This window comes from Oncorhynchus gorbuscha, linkage group LG23 (genome assembly GCF_021184085.1).
Source record: "Oncorhynchus gorbuscha isolate QuinsamMale2020 ecotype Even-year linkage group LG23, OgorEven_v1.0, whole genome shotgun sequence".
Taxonomy (NCBI): Eukaryota; Metazoa; Chordata; class Actinopteri; order Salmoniformes; family Salmonidae; genus Oncorhynchus; species Oncorhynchus gorbuscha.
The window spans coordinates 65,254,879-65,272,137 of NC_060195.1; the positions used below are offsets into that span (position 1 = coordinate 65,254,879).

Consider the following 17,259-nt stretch of genomic DNA (forward strand, 5'->3'; position numbering starts at 1 on the left):
AGCAACTCACTGCCTTCCTGAAGACAAACAATGTATACAAAATGCTTCAGTCTGGTTTTAGACCCCATCATAGCACTGAGACTGCACTTGTGAAGGTGGTAAATTACCTTTTAATGGCATCAGACCGAGGCTCTGCATCTGCCCTCGTGCTCCTAGACCTTAGTGCTGCTTTTGATACCATTGATCACCACATTCTTTTGGAGAGATTGGAAACCCATCTATACTGTTCTGGAACAGAACCATTATTTTAAAAGTATGGGAACCAGTTAATAGTGATATTTTACGTTCCGGGCATTTTGAGTCCAACAAATGTAACAAAGCGCCTCTACAAAGCCCTCTGTCACGTTCGTCGAAGTGAGGAGACCAAGCGCAGCGTGATGTGAATACATTATAGTTTTAATAAAGACTGACTGGTAGGTTCCGGACTGCGACCCGTCGGTGTGTGGTGCAGGCACTGGCGCTGGAGACATGCACCTCAGGGCGAGTGCGGGGAGAAGGAACAGGGCGTACTAGACTGCCGAGGCGCACTATAGGCCTGGTGCATGGTGCCTGCACTGGTGGTACCGGGCTGGGGACACGCACCTCAGGGTGAGTGCGAGGAGCAGGAACAGGGAGTACTGGACCCTGGAGGCGCATTGGTGGCCTGGTGCATGGTGCCAGCACTGGTGGTACCGGGCTGAGAACATGCACCTCAGGATGAGTGCGAGAAGCAGGAACAAGACACACCAGGTTGTGAAGGTGTACTGGAGACCTGGTGTGTATAGCCGGCATCAAATCTTCCGGAACTTTAACACAAGTTTCAGGCTGAGTACGAGGAACTGACACAGGTGGCATCGGACAGCTAACACGCTCCTCAGGGCGAATGCCGTGCATACTACGCCAAACCACCAGCTCTCTCTTCACTCTCCTCCAATTTCATCAACTCCTAATGTCTCATAATCTCCCCTCCGTTCACTCTCCTTCAATCTGTCCAATAACTCCTCGACAATCTCAGAGTCACCCCTCAACTTCACCAACTGCTCCAAGTGCCTCCCCCCAAGACATTTTTGGGGCTGCCTCTCGGGCTTCCAACCGCACTGCCGTGCTGCCTCCTCATACCGGCGCCTCTCTGCTTTCGCTGCCTCCAGCTCTGCCTTGGGGCGGCGATATTCCCCTGGTTGTGCCCAGGGTCCTCCGCCATCCAGAATTTCCTCCCAAGTCCATGAGTCCTGCGATCGCTGCTTCTGCCTTTTACCACGCTGCTTGGTCCTTTGTTGGTGGGTTATTCTGTCACGTTCGTCGAAGTGAGGAGACCAAAGCGCAGCGTGATGTGAATACATTATAGTTTTAATAAAGACGGACACTAAACAAACTATACAAAATAACAAAATGAACGTGAAGCTATCATACAAAAGTGCAGACACAGGCAACTGGACAGACATAGACAATAACCCACGAAATAACCAAAGAAGATGGCTGCGTAAATATGGTTCCCAATTAGAGACAACGATAAACAGCTGCCTCTAATTGAGAACCAATCTAGGCAACCATAGACATACATATACTCCTAGATAGTAAACGACCCCATAAACCTACAAAACCCTTAGACAGTACAAAAACACATACATCACCCATGTCACACCCTGACCTAACCAAAACAATAAAGAAAACAAAGAACCCTAAGGTCAGGGCGTGACACCCTCACTCTGTCACTGAGAAACTTATTCCAGTGTCTGCCTGCCAGCTGATAATCTTTGCCAGTGTGTGTGTGTGTGTCAAATCAAATCAAATGTATTTATATAGTCCTTCTTACATCAGCTGATATCTCAAAGTGCTGTACAGAAACCCAGCCTAAAACCCCAAACAGCAAGCAATGCAGGTGTAGAAGCACGGTGGCTAGGAAATACTCCCTAGAAAGGGGTGTGTGTAGGATACCTTCCCCTCTCCCTCCGAAGCATAGGCAATTGTAGCCTACTGACAGTACAAGTGTGATTCAGAAATTAGGGAGAGAGATTTTTAATTAGAGAAGAATGGATTCAGAATGGATTCACTTTTTCAATGCTAGTTAAGGATACTATAGTTATCAGCTTTAACGTGTTTTTATTTTAATTCTGGTCCAACGTTAAGCTAACTCTCGGAAGTTCAAAGAAATTCAACGTTCCTTCATAGAAGCTGCTTCTCCGTAGGTATAAATGCTTCAAACTAAGCTTCCTCCTCCACCCTCTCTCACTCCTCTCCCAACCTGCAAAATTTCAGTCACATCTCATGCCCTACACTTGTCTGTACTTTGCATGTAAATAACTATGGCTTGCCCCCTCCATAGCAAGCTGCTCTATCCGCACTGATTGGTGTAGTAATTTAATGTTGAGCTAAATATTTCAAAAATCAATTGTACACCGTTACTTTTTGGGGGTTTGAACCGGTTCAGATCTTTATTTTGCTGGACGGAACAGTTGAACGGAACAGATTGTATTATTTCAGAACCAAACGATTGGAAAATAATTTAGCTTCCAACCACTACTTTTAATCCTACACTGTGATGTCACAGAGCATTTTATAGGACCTTTCTTCTTATCTTTTAACCGCAGATCATATAAATGTGCCGTTTTCACATACAGTAATTAGACTCTGGTATGGTGCTGGAGATAATGAATACGAAGTTGAAAAGGGGCGGAATTGCCCTTTAAGAAAGCACTAAACTTTGAATGAACATGAACCCATGTCTCATTCATAACTGGATAATAAAGCCTGTATCCAGTTTGGAGTTTTTAGTGAATACCATTCAGTCAGACAGGCCCTTAAGATAATTGAGGATAGGGGTTCAAACAGAGGAGAGAAGGTAATCAAATACGGCCAGATGGAATCCTTGACTAATAGCTTTGGCATACCAATACCTTTTCACCATTGTGTGCATGTGTTCCGTATGACTCATTGTTTTGAAGCCATATTTGGCTTGACTTCAATGGATTTCACATGTTTGTTTCCAAGTGTTTTCATATTTCCATTCTCTTATTGTTTGTCTGGCCTAGTATTCATATATAATCATAAACCTACCTCACATACCTTCCCTCAACCTTGCTGTTGTCAGCATCAAAACAAAACAACTGACCCATCTGAATCTGTGTCACAAGCCTTGTGTTTTTTTAGAATGTTATTTTAGGTGTTTTATTTTGGAATCCCACAGTTCAATAAGGATAACATGTCATGCAGGTGAAAGAGGACCCAAACGCGACTTAACAGAAACAGAGTTTATTAAAGTCCAAAACGGAATAACAGAAATCCTCTAGACTTGTAGAGGGAAAACAACTGGAGAAGCGGCCACAGACTGCAGGTCGCTTCGGGTAGGCGCAGGCCGTAGTCGACTGAGACACCTGCTCACACGCAGCATCTGATGAAGGCACAAAACACGACAGGACAGGGTGATACACAATCACGGCAAAAACACGACAGGACAGGGCGAAACGCAATCACAGCATGGTGAATACAATACAAGGAACCGACGGGACAGGAACGGATCACAAAGGAATAAATAGGGAATCTAATCAGGGGAAAGGATCGGGAACAGGTGTGGGAAGACTAAATGATGATTAGGGGAATAGGAACAGCTGGGAGCAGGAACGGAACGACAGAGAGAAGAGAGAGCGAGAGAGTGAGAGAGGGAGGGGGAGAGAGAGGGATAGAAGGAGGGAAAGAACCAAACAAGACCAGCAGAGGGAAACGAATAGCATGGGGAGCACAGGGACAAGACATGACAATAAATGACAAACATGACAGTACCCCCCACTCACCGAGCGCCTCCTGGCGCACTCGAGGAGGAATCCTGGCGGCAACGGAGGAAATCATCGATGAGCGAACGGTCCAGCACGTCCCGAGACGGAACCCAACTCCTCTCCTCAGGACCGTAACCCTCCCAATCCACTAGGTATTGGTGACCCCGTCCCGAGAACGTATGTCCATAATCTTATGTACCTTGTAAATAGGTGCGCTCTCGACAAGGACGGGAGGGGGAGGGAAGACGAACGGGGTGCGAAGAAAGGGCTTAACACAGGAGACATGGAAGACAGGATGGACGCGACGAAGATGTCGCGGAAGAAGCAGTCGCACAGCGACAGGATTGACGACCTGGGAGACACGGAACGGACCAATGAACCGCGGAGTCAACTTACGAGAAGCTGTCGTAAGAGGAAGGTTGCGAGTGGAAAGCCACACTCTCTGGCCGCAACAATACCTTGGACTCTTAATCCTGCGTTTATTGGCGGCTCTCACCGTCTGTGCCCTGTAACGGCAAAGTGCAGACCTCACCCTCCTCCAGGTGCGCTCACAACGTTGGACAAACGCTTGAGCGGAGGGAACGCTGGACTCGGCAAGCTGGGATGAGAACAGAGGAGGCTGGTAACCCAGACTACTCTGAAACGGAGATAACCCGGTAGCAGACGAAGGAAGCGAATTGTGAGCGTATTCTGCCCAGGGGAGCTGTTCTGCCCAAGACGCAGGGTTTCTGAAAGAAAGGCTGCGTAGTATGCGACCAATCGTCTGATTGGCCCTCTCTGCTTGACCGTTAGACTGGGGATGAAACCCGGAAGAGAGACTGACGGACGCACCAATCAAACGACAGAACTCCCTCCAAAACTGTGACGTGAATTGCGGGCCTCTGTCTGAAACGGCGTCTAACGGGAGGCCATGAATTCTGAATACATTCTCAATAATGATTTGTGCCGTCTCCTTAGCGGAAGGAAGTTTAGCGAGGGGAATGAAATGTGCCGCCTTAGAGAACCTATCGACAACCGTCAGAATCACAGTCTTCCCCGCAGACAAAGGCAGACCGGTAATGAAGTCTAAGGCAATGTGAGACCATGGTCGAGAAGGAATGGGGAGCGGTCTGAGACGACCGGCAGGAGGAGAGTTACCCGACTTAGTCTGCGCGCAGTCCGAACAAGCAGCCACGAAACGGCGCGTGTCACGCTCCTGAGTCGGCCACCAAAAGCGCTGGCGAATAGACGCAAGAGTGCCTCGAACACCGGGATGACCCGCTAACTTGGCAGAGTGAGCCCACTGAAGAACAGCCAGACGAGTGGAAACAGGAACGAAAAGGAGGTTACTAGGACAAGCGCGCGCGACGCAGTGTGCGTGAGTGCTTGCTTAACCTGTCTTTCAATTCCCCAGACTGTTAACCCGACAACACGCCCATAAGGAAGAATCCCCTCGGGATCAGTAGAAGCCACAGAAGAACTAAACAGACGGGATAAGGCATCAGGCTTGGTGTTCTTGCTACCCGGACGGTAAGAAATCACAAACTCGAAACGAGCGAAAAACAACGCCCAACGAGCTTGACGGGCATTAAGTCGTTTGGCAGAACGGATGTACTCAAGGTTCTTATGGTCTGTCCAAACGACAAAAGGAACGGTCGCCCCCTCCAACCACTGTCGCCATTCGCCTAGGGCTAAGCGGATGGCGAGCAGTTCACGGTTACCCACATCATAGTTGCGCTCAGATGGCGACAGGCGATGAGAAAAATAAGCGCAAGGATGAACCTTATCGTCAGACTGGAAGCGCTGGGATAGAATGGCTCCCACGCCTACCTCTGAAGCGTCAACCTCGACAATGAATTGTCTAGTGACGTCAGGAGTAACGAGGATAGGAGCGGACGTAAAACGTTCTTTTAGAAGATCAAAAGCTCCCTGGGCGGAACCGGACCACTTAAAACACGTCTTGACAGAAGTAAGAGCTGTGAGAGGGGCAGCAACTTGACCGAAATTACGAATGAAACGCCGATAGAAATTAGCGAAACCTAAAAAGCGCTGCAACTCGACACGTGACCTTGGAACGGGCCAATCACTGACAGCTTGGACCTTAGCGGAATCCATCTGAATGCCTTCAGCGGAAATAACGGAACCGAGAAAAGTAACGGAGGAGACATGAAAAGAGCACTTCTCAGCCTTTACGTAGAGACAATTCTCTAAAAGGCGCTGTAGAACACGTCGAACGTGCTGAACATGAATCTCGAGTGACGGAGAAAAAATCAGGATATCGTCAAGATAGACAAAAACAAAAATGTTCAGCATGTCTCTCAGAACATCATTAACTAATGCCTGAAAAACAGCTGGCGCATTGGCGAGACCGAACGGCAGAACCCGGTACTCAAAATGCCCTAACGGAGTGTTAAACGCCGTTTTCCACTCGTCCCCCTCTCTGATGCGCACGAGATGGTAAGCGTTACGAAGGTCCAACTTAGTAAAGCACCTGGCTCCCTGCAGAATCTCGAAGGCTGATGACATAAGGGGAAGCGGATAACGATTCTTAACCGTTATGTCATTCAGCCCTCGATAATCACGCAGGGGCGCAGAGTACCGTCCTTCTTCTTAACAAAAAAGAACCCCGCCCCGGCCGGAGAGGAAGAAGGCACTATGGTACCGGCGTCAAGAGACACAGACAAATAATCCTCGAGAGCCTTACGTTCGGGAGCCGACAGAGAGTATAGTCTACCTCGAGGAGGAGTGGTCCCCGGAAGGAGATCAATACTACAATCATACGACCGGTGAGGAGGAAGGGAGTTGGCTCGGGACCGACTGAAAACCGTGCGCAGATCATGATATTCCTCCGGCACTCCTGTCAAATCGCCAGGTTCCTCCTGAGAAGTAGGGACAGAAGAAACGGGAGGGATGGCAGACATTAAACACTTCACATGACAAGAAACGTTCCAGGATAGGATAGAATTACTAGACCAATTAATAGAAGGATTATGACATACTAGCCAGGGGTGACCCAAAACAACAGGTGTAAACGGTGAACGGAAAATCAAAAAAGAAATAGTCTCACTGTGGTTACCAGATACTGTGAGGGTTAAAGGTAGTGTCTCAAATCTGATACTGGGAAGATGACTACCATCTAAGGCGAACATGGGCGTAGGCTTATCTAACTCTCTGAAAGGAATGTCATGTTTCCGAACCCATGCTTCGTCCATGAAACAACCCTCAGCCCCAGAGTCTATCAAGGCACTACATGTAGCACCCGAACCGGTCCAGCGTAGGTGGACCGACAAAGTAGTACAGGACTTTGATGGAGAGACTTGAGTAGTTGCGCTCACCTGTAGCCCTCCGCTTACAGATGAGCTCTGGCTTTACTGGACATGAATTAACAAAATGTCCAGCAACTCCGCAATAGAGGCACAGGCGGTTGGTGATCCTCCGTTCCCTCTCCTTATTCGAGATGCGAATCCCTCCCAGCTGCATGGGCTCAGTCTCAAAGCCAGAGGGGGAGATGGTTGCGATGCGGAGCAGGGAAACACCGTTGATGCGAGCTCTCTTCCACGAGCCCGGTGACGAAGATCTACCCGTCGTTCTATGCGGATGGCGAGAGCAATCAAAGAGTCCACATCTGAAGGAACCTCCCGGGAGAGAATCTCATCCTTAACCACTGCGTGGAGTCCCTCCAGAAAACGAGCGAGCAGCGCCGGCTCGTTCCACTCACTAGAGGCAGCAAGAGTGCGAAACTCAATGGAATAATCCGTTATGGACCGTTCACCTTGGCATAAGGAAGCCAGGGCCCTAGAAGCCTCCCCACCAAAAACTGAACGGTCAAAAACCCGAATCATCTCCTCTTTAAAGTTCTGGAAATCGTTAGAGCAATCAGCCCTTGCCTCCCAGATAGCTGTGCCCCATTCTCGAGCCCGGCCAGTAAGGAGTGAAATGACGTAAGCAACCCGAGCTCTCTCTCTAGAGTATGTGTTGGGTTGGAGAGAGAACACAATCTCACACTGCGTGAGAAAGGAGCGGCACTCAGTGGGCTGCCCGGAGTAGCAAGGTGGGTTATTAACCCTAGGTTCTGGAGGCTCGGCAGGCCAGGAAGTAACAGGTGGCACGAGACGTAGACTCTGGAACTGTCCAGAGAGGTCGGAAACCTGAGCAGCCAGGTTTTCCACGGCATGGCGAGCAGCAGACAATTCCTGCTCGTGTCTGCCGAGCATGGCTCCTTGGATCTCGACGGCAGTGTAACGAGCGTCTGAAGTCGCTGGGTCCATTCCTTGGTCGGTTCCTTCTGTCATGCAGGTGAAAGAGGACCCAAACGCGACTTAACAGAAACAGAGTTTATTAAAGTCCAAAACGGAATAACAGAAATCCTCTAGACTTGTAGAGGGAAAACAACTGGAGAAGCGGCCACAGACTGCAGGTCGCTTCGGGTAGGCGCAGGCCGTAGTCGACTGAGACACCTGCTCACACGCAGCATCTGATGAAGGCACAAAACACGACAGGACAGGGTGATACACAATCACGGCAAAAACACGACAGGACAGGGCGAAACGCAATCACAGCATGGTGAATACAATACAAGGAACCGACGGGACAGGAACGGATCACAAAGGAATAAATAGGGAATCTAATCAGGGAAAGGATCGGGAACAGGTGTGGGAAGACTAAATGATGATTAGGGGAATAGGAACAGCTGGGAGCAGGAACGGAACGACAGAGAGAAGAGAGAGCGAGAGAGTGAGAGAGGGAGGGGGAGAGAGAGGGATAGAAGGAGGGAAAGAACCAAACAAGACCAGCAGAGGGAAACGAATAGCATGGGGAGCACAGGGACAAGACATGACAATAAATGACAAACATGACAGTACCCCCCACTCACCGAGCGCCTCCTGGCGCACTCGAGGAGGAATCCTGGCGGCAACGGAGGAAATCATCGATGAGCGAACGGTCCAGCACGTCCCGAGACGGAACCCAACTCCTCTCCTCAGGACCGTAACCCTCCCAATCCACTAGGTATTGGTGACCCCGTCCCCGAGAACGTATGTCCATAATCTTATGTACCTTGTAAATAGGTGCGCTCTCGACAAGGACGGGAGGGGGGAGGGAAGACGAACGGGGGTGCGAAGAAAGGGCTTAACACAGGAGACATGGAAGACAGGATGGACGCGACGAAGATGTCGCGGAAGAAGCAGTCGCACAGCGACAGGATTGACGACCTGGGAGACACGGAACGGACCAATGAACCGCGGAGTCAACTTACGAGAAGCTGTCGTAAGAGGAAGGTTGCGAGTGGAAAGCCACACTCTCTGGCCGCAACAATACCTTGGACTCTTAATCCTGCGTTTATTGGCGGCTCTCACCGTCTGTGCCCTGTAACGGCAAAGTGCAGACCTCACCCTCCTCCAGGTGCGCTCACAACGTTGGACAAACGCTTGAGCGGAGGGAACGCTGGACTCGGCAAGCTGGGATGAGAACAGAGGAGGCTGGTAACCCAGACTACTCTGAAACGGAGATAACCCGGTAGCAGACGAAGGAAGCGAATTGTGAGCGTATTCTGCCCAGGGGAGCTGTTCTGCCCAAGACGCAGGGTTTCTGAAAGAAAGGCTGCGTAGTATGCGACCAATCGTCTGATTGGCCCTCTCTGCTTGACCGTTAGACTGGGGATGAAACCCGGAAGAGAGACTGACGGACGCACCAATCAAACGACAGAACTCCCTCCAAAACTGTGACGTGAATTGCGGGCCTCTGTCTGAAACGGCGTCTAACGGGAGGCCATGAATTCTGAATACATTCTCAATAATGATTTGTGCCGTCTCCTTAGCGGAAGGAAGTTTAGCGAGGGAATGAAATGTGCCGCCTTAGAGAACCTATCGACAACCGTCAGAATCACAGTCTTCCCCGCAGACAAAGGCAGACCGGTAATGAAGTCTAAGGCAATGTGAGACCATGGTCGAGAAGGAATGGGGAGCGGTCTGAGACGACCGGCAGGAGGAGAGTTACCCGACTTAGTCTGCGCGCAGTCCGAACAAGCAGCCACGAAACGGCGCGTGTCACGCTCCTGAGTCGGCCACCAAAAGCGCTGGCGAATAGACGCAAGAGTGCCTCGAACACCGGGATGACCCGCTAACTTGGCAGAGTGAGCCCACTGAAGAACAGCCAGACGAGTGGAAACAGGAACGAAAAGGAGGTTACTAGGACAAGCGCGCGGCGACGCAGTGTGCGTGAGTGCTTGCTTAACCTGTCTTTCAATTCCCCAGACTGTTAACCCGACAACACGCCCATAAGGAAGAATCCCCTCGGGATCAGTAGAAGCCACAGAAGAACTAAACAGACGGGATAAGGCATCAGGCTTGGTGTTCTTGCTACCCGGACGGTAAGAAATCACAAACTCGAAACGAGCGAAAAACAACGCCCAACGAGCTTGACGGGCATTAAGTCGTTTGGCAGAACGGATGTACTCAAGGTTCTTATGGTCTGTCCAAACGACAAAAGGAACGGTCGCCCCCTCCAACCACTGTCGCCATTCGCCTAGGGCTAAGCGGATGGCGAGCAGTTCACGGTTACCCACATCATAGTTGCGCTCAGATGGCGACAGGCGATGAGAAAAATAAGCGCAAGGATGAACCTTATCGTCAGACTGGAAGCGCTGGGATAGAATGGCTCCCACGCCTACCTCTGAAGCGTCAACCTCGACAATGAATTGTCTAGTGACGTCAGGAGTAACGAGGATAGGAGCGGACGTAAAACGTTCTTTTAGAAGATCAAAAGCTCCCTGGGCGGAACCGGACCACTTAAAACACGTCTTGACAGAAGTAAGAGCTGTGAGAGGGGCAGCAACTTGACCGAAATTACGAATGAAACGCCGATAGAAATTAGCGAAACCTAAAAAGCGCTGCAACTCGACACGTGACCTTGGAACGGGCCAATCACTGACAGCTTGGACCTTAGCGGAATCCATCTGAATGCCTTCAGCGGAAATAACGGAACCGAGAAAAGTAACGGAGGAGACATGAAAAGAGCACTTCTCAGCCTTTACGTAGAGACAATTCTCTAAAAGGCGCTGTAGAACACGTCGAACGTGCTGAACATGAATCTCGAGTGACGGAGAAAAAATCAGGATATCGTCAAGATAGACAAAAACAAAAATGTTCAGCATGTCTCTCAGAACATCATTAACTAATGCCTGAAAAACAGCTGGCGCATTGGCGAGACCGAACGGCAGAACCCGGTACTCAAAATGCCCTAACGGAGTGTTAAACGCCGTTTTCCACTCGTCCCCCTCTCTGATGCGCACGAGATGGTAAGCGTTACGAAGGTCCAACTTAGTAAAGCACCTGGCTCCCTGCAGAATCTCGAAGGCTGATGACATAAGGGGAAGCGGATAACGATTCTTAACCGTTATGTCATTCAGCCCTCGATAATCCACGCAGGGGCGCAGAGTACCGTCCTTCTTCTTAACAAAAAGAACCCCGCCCCGGCCGGAGAGGAAGAAGGCACTATGGTACCGGCGTCAAGAGACACAGACAAATAATCCTCGAGAGCCTTACGTTCGGGAGCCGACAGAGAGTATAGTCTACCTCGAGGAGGAGTGGTCCCCGGAAGGAGATCAATACTACAATCATACGACCGGTGAGGAGGAAGGGAGTTGGCTCGGGACCGACTGAAAACCGTGCGCAGATCATGATATTCCTCCGGCACTCCTGTCAAATCGCCAGGTTCCTCCTGAGAAGTAGGGACAGAAGAAACGGGAGGGATGGCAGACATTAAACACTTCACATGACAAGAAACGTTCCAGGATAGGATAGAATTACTAGACCAATTAATAGAAGGATTATGACATACTAGCCAGGGGTGACCCAAAACAACAGGTGTAAACGGTGAACGGAAAATCAAAAAAGAAATAGTCTCACTGTGGTTACCAGATACTGTGAGGGTTAAAGGTAGTGTCTCAAATCTGATACTGGGAAGATGACTACCATCTAAGGCGAACATGGGCGTAGGCTTATCTAACTCTCTGAAAGGAATGTCATGTTTCCGAACCCATGCTTCGTCCATGAAACAACCCTCAGCCCCAGAGTCTATCAAGGCACTACATGTAGCACCCGAACCGGTCCAGCGTAGGTGGACCGACAAAGTAGTACAGGACTTTGATGGAGAGACTTGAGTAGTTGCGCTCACCTGTAGCCCTCCGCTTACAGATGAGCTCTGGCTTTACTGGACATGAATTAACAAAATGTCCAGCAACTCCGCAATAGAGGCACAGGCGGTTGGTGATCCTCCGTTCCCTCTCCTTATTCGAGATGCGAATCCCTCCCAGCTGCATGGGCTCAGTCTCAAAGCCAGAGGGGGAGATGGTTGCGATGCGGAGCAGGGAAACACCGTTGATGCGAGCTCTCTTCCACGAGCCCGGTGACGAAGATCTACCCGTCGTTCTATGCGGATGGCGAGAGCAATCAAAGAGTCCACATCTGAAGGAACCTCCCGGGAGAGAATCTCATCCTTAACCACTGCGTGGAGTCCCTCCAGAAAACGAGCGAGCAGCGCCGGCTCGTTCCACTCACTAGAGGCAGCAAGAGTGCGAAACTCAATGGAATAATCCGTTATGGACCGTTCACCTTGGCATAAGGAAGCCAGGGCCCTAGAAGCCTCCCCACCAAAAACTGAACGGTCAAAAACCCGAATCATCTCCTCTTTAAAGTTCTGGAAATCGTTAGAGCAATCAGCCCTTGCCTCCCAGATAGCTGTGCCCCATTCTCGAGCCCGGCCAGTAAGGAGTGAAATGACGTAAGCAACCCGAGCTCTCTCTCTAGAGTATGTGTTGGGTTGGAGAGAGAACACAATCTCACACTGCGTGAGAAAGGAGCGGCACTCAGTGGGCTGCCCGGAGTAGCAAGGTGGGTTATTAACCCTAGGTTCTGGAGGCTCGGCAGGCCAGGAAGTAACAGGTGGCACGAGACGTAGACTCTGGAACTGTCCAGAGAGGTCGGAAACCTGAGCAGCCAGGTTTTCCACGGCATGGCGAGCAGCAGACAATTCCTGCTCGTGTCTGCCGAGCATGGCTCCTTGGATCTCGACGGCAGTGTAACGAGCGTCTGAAGTCGCTGGGTCCATTCCTTGGTCGGTTCCTTCTGTCATGCAGGTGAAAGAGGACCCAAACGCGACTTAACAGAAACAGAGTTTATTAAAGTCCAAAACGGAATAACAGAAATCCTCTAGACTTGTAGAGGAAAACAACTGGAGAAGCGGCCACAGACTGCAGGTCGCTTCGGGTAGGCGCAGGCCGTAGTCGACTGAGACACCTGCTCACACGCAGCATCTGATGAAGGCACAAAACACGACAGGACAGGGTGATACACAATCACGGCAAAAACACGACAGGACAGGGCGAAACGCAATCACAGCATGGTGAATACAATACAAGGAACCGACGGGACAGGAACGGATCACAAAGGAATAAATAGGGAATCTAATCAGGGGAAAGGATCGGGAACAGGTGTGGGAAGACTAAATGATGATTAGGGGAATAGGAACAGCTGGGAGCAGGAACGGAACGACAGAGAGAAGAGAGAGCGAGAGAGTGAGAGAGGGAGGGGGAGAGAGAGGGATAGAAGGAGGGAAAGAACCAAACAAGACCAGCAGAGGGAAACGAATAGCATGGGGAGCACAGGGACAAGACATGACAATAAATGACAAACATGACATAACAGTGTTCAGAATTTCAACAGAGTATAAAATGTGCAATCCTAAATTATCAAGTGCTTAAAGGTCCAGTGCAGTCAAAAACGAGATATTCCTTAGTTTTATTCCTTTGTTTTAGATTGGAATAATACTGTGAATTTATGAAAATTATGATAATGCCATTTAAGTCTAAGAGCTGTTTGAAAACACTGCCTGAAATGTCAGTCTGTTTTGGTGGTATGGAGTTTTGGCCTGCCTGGTGACATCCCCATGTGCTAAATTAGTTAATAGACCAATAACAAAGAGGGTTGCAAACCTCTCTGCTAATAACAGCTAGTTTTCAGGTTTCCCCTCACCACTCAGATCACTCCCAGACAGTCCTAGTAAAATTATTGGTTGAGAAATTGCTCTTTGCTAAGAATCAAATCAAATCAAATGTTATTAGTCACATGCGCCGAATTAAATGTGAGTGAAATGCTTACTTACAGGCCCCTAACCAACAATGCAGTTTTTTAAAATACAGATAAGTATAAGAGGTAAAAGCAACACGTAATTAAAGAGCAGCAGTAAAATAACAATAGCGAGTCTATATACAGGGTCGTACCGATACAGAGTCAATGTGCGGGGGCACCGGTTAGTTGAGGTAGTATGTACATGTAGCTCGAGTTATTGTGTTGTTACTAGAGGTCGAACGATTAATCGGAATGGCCGATTAATTAAGTCCGATTTCAAGTTTTCATTACAATTGGAAATCGGTATTTTTGGGCGCCAATTTGCTGATTTTTAAAATGTATAAATATACTTTATTTAAGTCAGTTAAGAACACATTCTTGTTTTCAACCAACCAAGCCGGAAGCTAGCCGCACCAATGTGTCAGAGGAAACACCGTGCACCTGGTGACCTTGGTTAGTGTGCACTGTGCCCGGCCTGCCACAGGAGTCACTGGTGCACGATGAGACAAGGATATCCCTACTGGCCAAACCCTCCCTAACCCAGACGACAATAGGCCAATTGTGCGTCGCCCCACGGACCTCCCGGTCGTGGCCGGTTGCGACAGAGCCTGGGTGCGAACCCAGAGTCTCTGGTGGCACAGCTAGCGCTGTGCCTTTAACCACTGCGCCACCCGGGAGGCCCCCATGTTTCAGTGTTATTTGCCTTGAAGCGAGCATAGAAGTAGTTTAGCTCGTCTGGTGGGCTCGTGTCACTGGGCAGCTCTCGGCTGTGCTATTTTTTCTTAAAGAAGCTATTTTTGTTTATTGTTTTCAATTAAAATGGTAAAAAATCACAGTAAGGTACTTAATTGTTAACCAGAATTGATTTGATATTGAGATAAAAACATCTGACCTCAAAAGTAACTATAAAGTTAAAATGTCATTTTTAAAAGTTAATATTCTATTAACTCACACCCATATATTGTTGATGACTCATTGTATACTCACTCATATTTCTGGCCAAAGCATAAATTAGAGAAAAAAAGCCCCACCTCAAACAGTGTTTAAAAAATGCTTGCTATTTCCTCATATACCATGACATGATGTTGACATATTGGCAGAGCTGGCCAATCAGCTGTTGAATATTTTAATTGACTGGTATACGACCACACCATTCTGTTGTTGGAGTACGCCCACACCATTCTGTTGTTGGAGTACGACCACACCATTCTGTTGTTGGAGTACGCCCACACCATTCTGTTGTTGGAGTACGCCCACACCATTCTGTTGTTGGAGTACGACCACACCATTCTGTTGTTGGAGTACGACCACACCATTCTGTTGTTGGAGTACGCCCACACCATTCTGTTGTTGGGAGTACGCCCACACCATTCTGTTGTTGGAGTACGCCCACACCATTCTGTTGTTGGAGTACGCCCACACCATTCTGTTGTTGGAGTACGACCACACCATTCTGTTGTTGGAGTACGACCACACCATTCTGTTGTTGGAGTACGCCCACACCATTCTGTTGTTGGAGTACGCCCACACCATTCTGTTGTTGGAGTACGACCACACCATTCTGTTGTTGGAGTACGACCACACCATTCTGTTGTTGGAGTACGACCACACCATTCTGTTGTTGGGGTACGCCCACACCATTCTGTTGTTGGAGTACGACCACACCATTCTGTTGTTGGAGTACGCCCACACCATTCTGTTGTTGGAGTACGACCACACCATTCTGTTGTTGGAGTACGACCACACCATTCTGTTGTTGGAGTACGACCACACCATTCAAACACAGAAAAGCTGCTTTTTAACTTCAATACAACTTTTTGGAAGTAAAAACTATTTCACTCATATTGTAATTTATTATAAGTCATATTTCATAGAACTATGCAAACACTGGACATTTACTTTAAACAAATAAGACACATCTATACTAGGTTATTTCTCCCATATATGCAACACAATTTAAGCCTACATGTCTTACATTAAATCCAAACCAATAAATCTAAATAATTCAAACAACAAAAAATGAATACAGTCTTAAGCATTAGTGTTGAAGTGATGTTTATTTCAATTTGCATTATCACAATTAAGAACTCCTCAATGCAACTGAGTGCACCATCACAGTGTTCATTGGATGTAATGGTAATGTAGCAGATTGAAATGTAGTGTAATGTTGTTGGTTGAGATGTAGCAGCAGAGTGATGTTGAGTGATCCTGGGGATAGCCTCTTTTTGTCAGTAGTAGGTCTCCTGTTCCACCCAACCTTAAAGAAGAGAAAATTCAGAGAGAAGAACACAATTAGTTAATTTCATCTCGTCACTGAAAATCTCCATGAGACAAATTCAATAATTTGTCCTTCCCAATCCTGCATGCCATTGTCATGTTATAACACCATAATTAACTTTGATGTAAAATTGGCGACGCTATCTTAACAGATTGTTTTCGTCCATAGTCCCTGAGCACTTACCTCCTGGGTTTCGTCGCAGGATGTATCTCCTACCCTCATCATAGAGGAAGATGAGCAGAGAGTAGGGTAAGGCACAGAACCACCAGCAAGGCCTGAGGAAAGAGAGAAGGAAAGAGAGAAGAAAAGAATAAAGAGATTAAGTTGAGCGTAAAACAGCGAGGTAATGCGCTTACAGGGCCCCTAAATGTCAAATGTTATTTTCTCTCTTGGTTGGGCAGTAAACCCCATTACACTTCAGCTAACTAGTGAACCCCAACTGATTCTGAGGCTACAGTAGTCTCCTCCACCCATTGTAATATCCATCCATTTTACCACTCATCTTTTAAAACGGGTGAGCTTTTGTTCCAAGCTGATATACAGAAGAGAATCAGAAGGGTCTACTCACTTGAGGGGGTACATTCTGAGGGCGACATCCATTCCAGGACAGTAGGACAGGAAGACAGCCAGGGCAGTTTCCTCAAACAGTCCGAAGATGAGAATACGATTCCTGAGATGGGAGAAAAATAATAATAATAATAATGGATTTGATACCAACAGGGTGGATATTGATTTAGAAGTCAGTTGCAGGGCTGTATGCACATTAACTCCCCTCTGGCAAACAGTTCAGCTTCATCATGACCAAAACCACCCCCCACCTGAACAGTTTCTTTCCCCGTGCTGTGGCCCTCACCAACTGGCCAGTAGTGACCAAGGCACTATACAATCTGTGATGCACACTGCATTAAGTATCCAACACTTAGCGACCTTGTCTAGAGGTTCCGGCCTCTTGGTGTAATGGTATATGTGTTGGCTTGACAGTCACTGGACCTGGTTTCGAGTTCCGGTTGGGGCTACATTGGTGTCAGAAATGGGATGGTGGCCATGAGGTCACCGGAGATGTTGGAACATGTCAGGGACATGGTATAGAGAAATGTGGAGACACACTCTCCCAAAGAAACGGGGTAAT

General features: G+C 48.4%; 1 protein-coding gene across 1 annotated transcript in view; it reads right to left on the reverse strand.

Annotated features, from left to right (window-relative positions):
• Nucleotides 1–15,890: 15,890 nt before the first annotated feature.
• Nucleotides 15,891–17,259, reverse strand: part of LOC124010456 (sodium/potassium-transporting ATPase subunit alpha-1) — a 10,543-nt gene continuing 9,174 nt past the window's right edge. The window contains exons 19-21 of the mRNA XM_046322897.1: nucleotides 16,699–16,800; nucleotides 16,314–16,405; nucleotides 15,891–16,109 (exon numbers count right to left, since the gene is read on the reverse strand). Of these exons, the coding sequence (XP_046178853.1) occupies nucleotides 16,081–16,109; nucleotides 16,314–16,405; nucleotides 16,699–16,800 (223 nt within the window). The 3' untranslated portion in view covers nucleotides 15,891–16,080. The remainder of the gene's footprint in view (nucleotides 16,110–16,313; nucleotides 16,406–16,698; nucleotides 16,801–17,259) is intronic.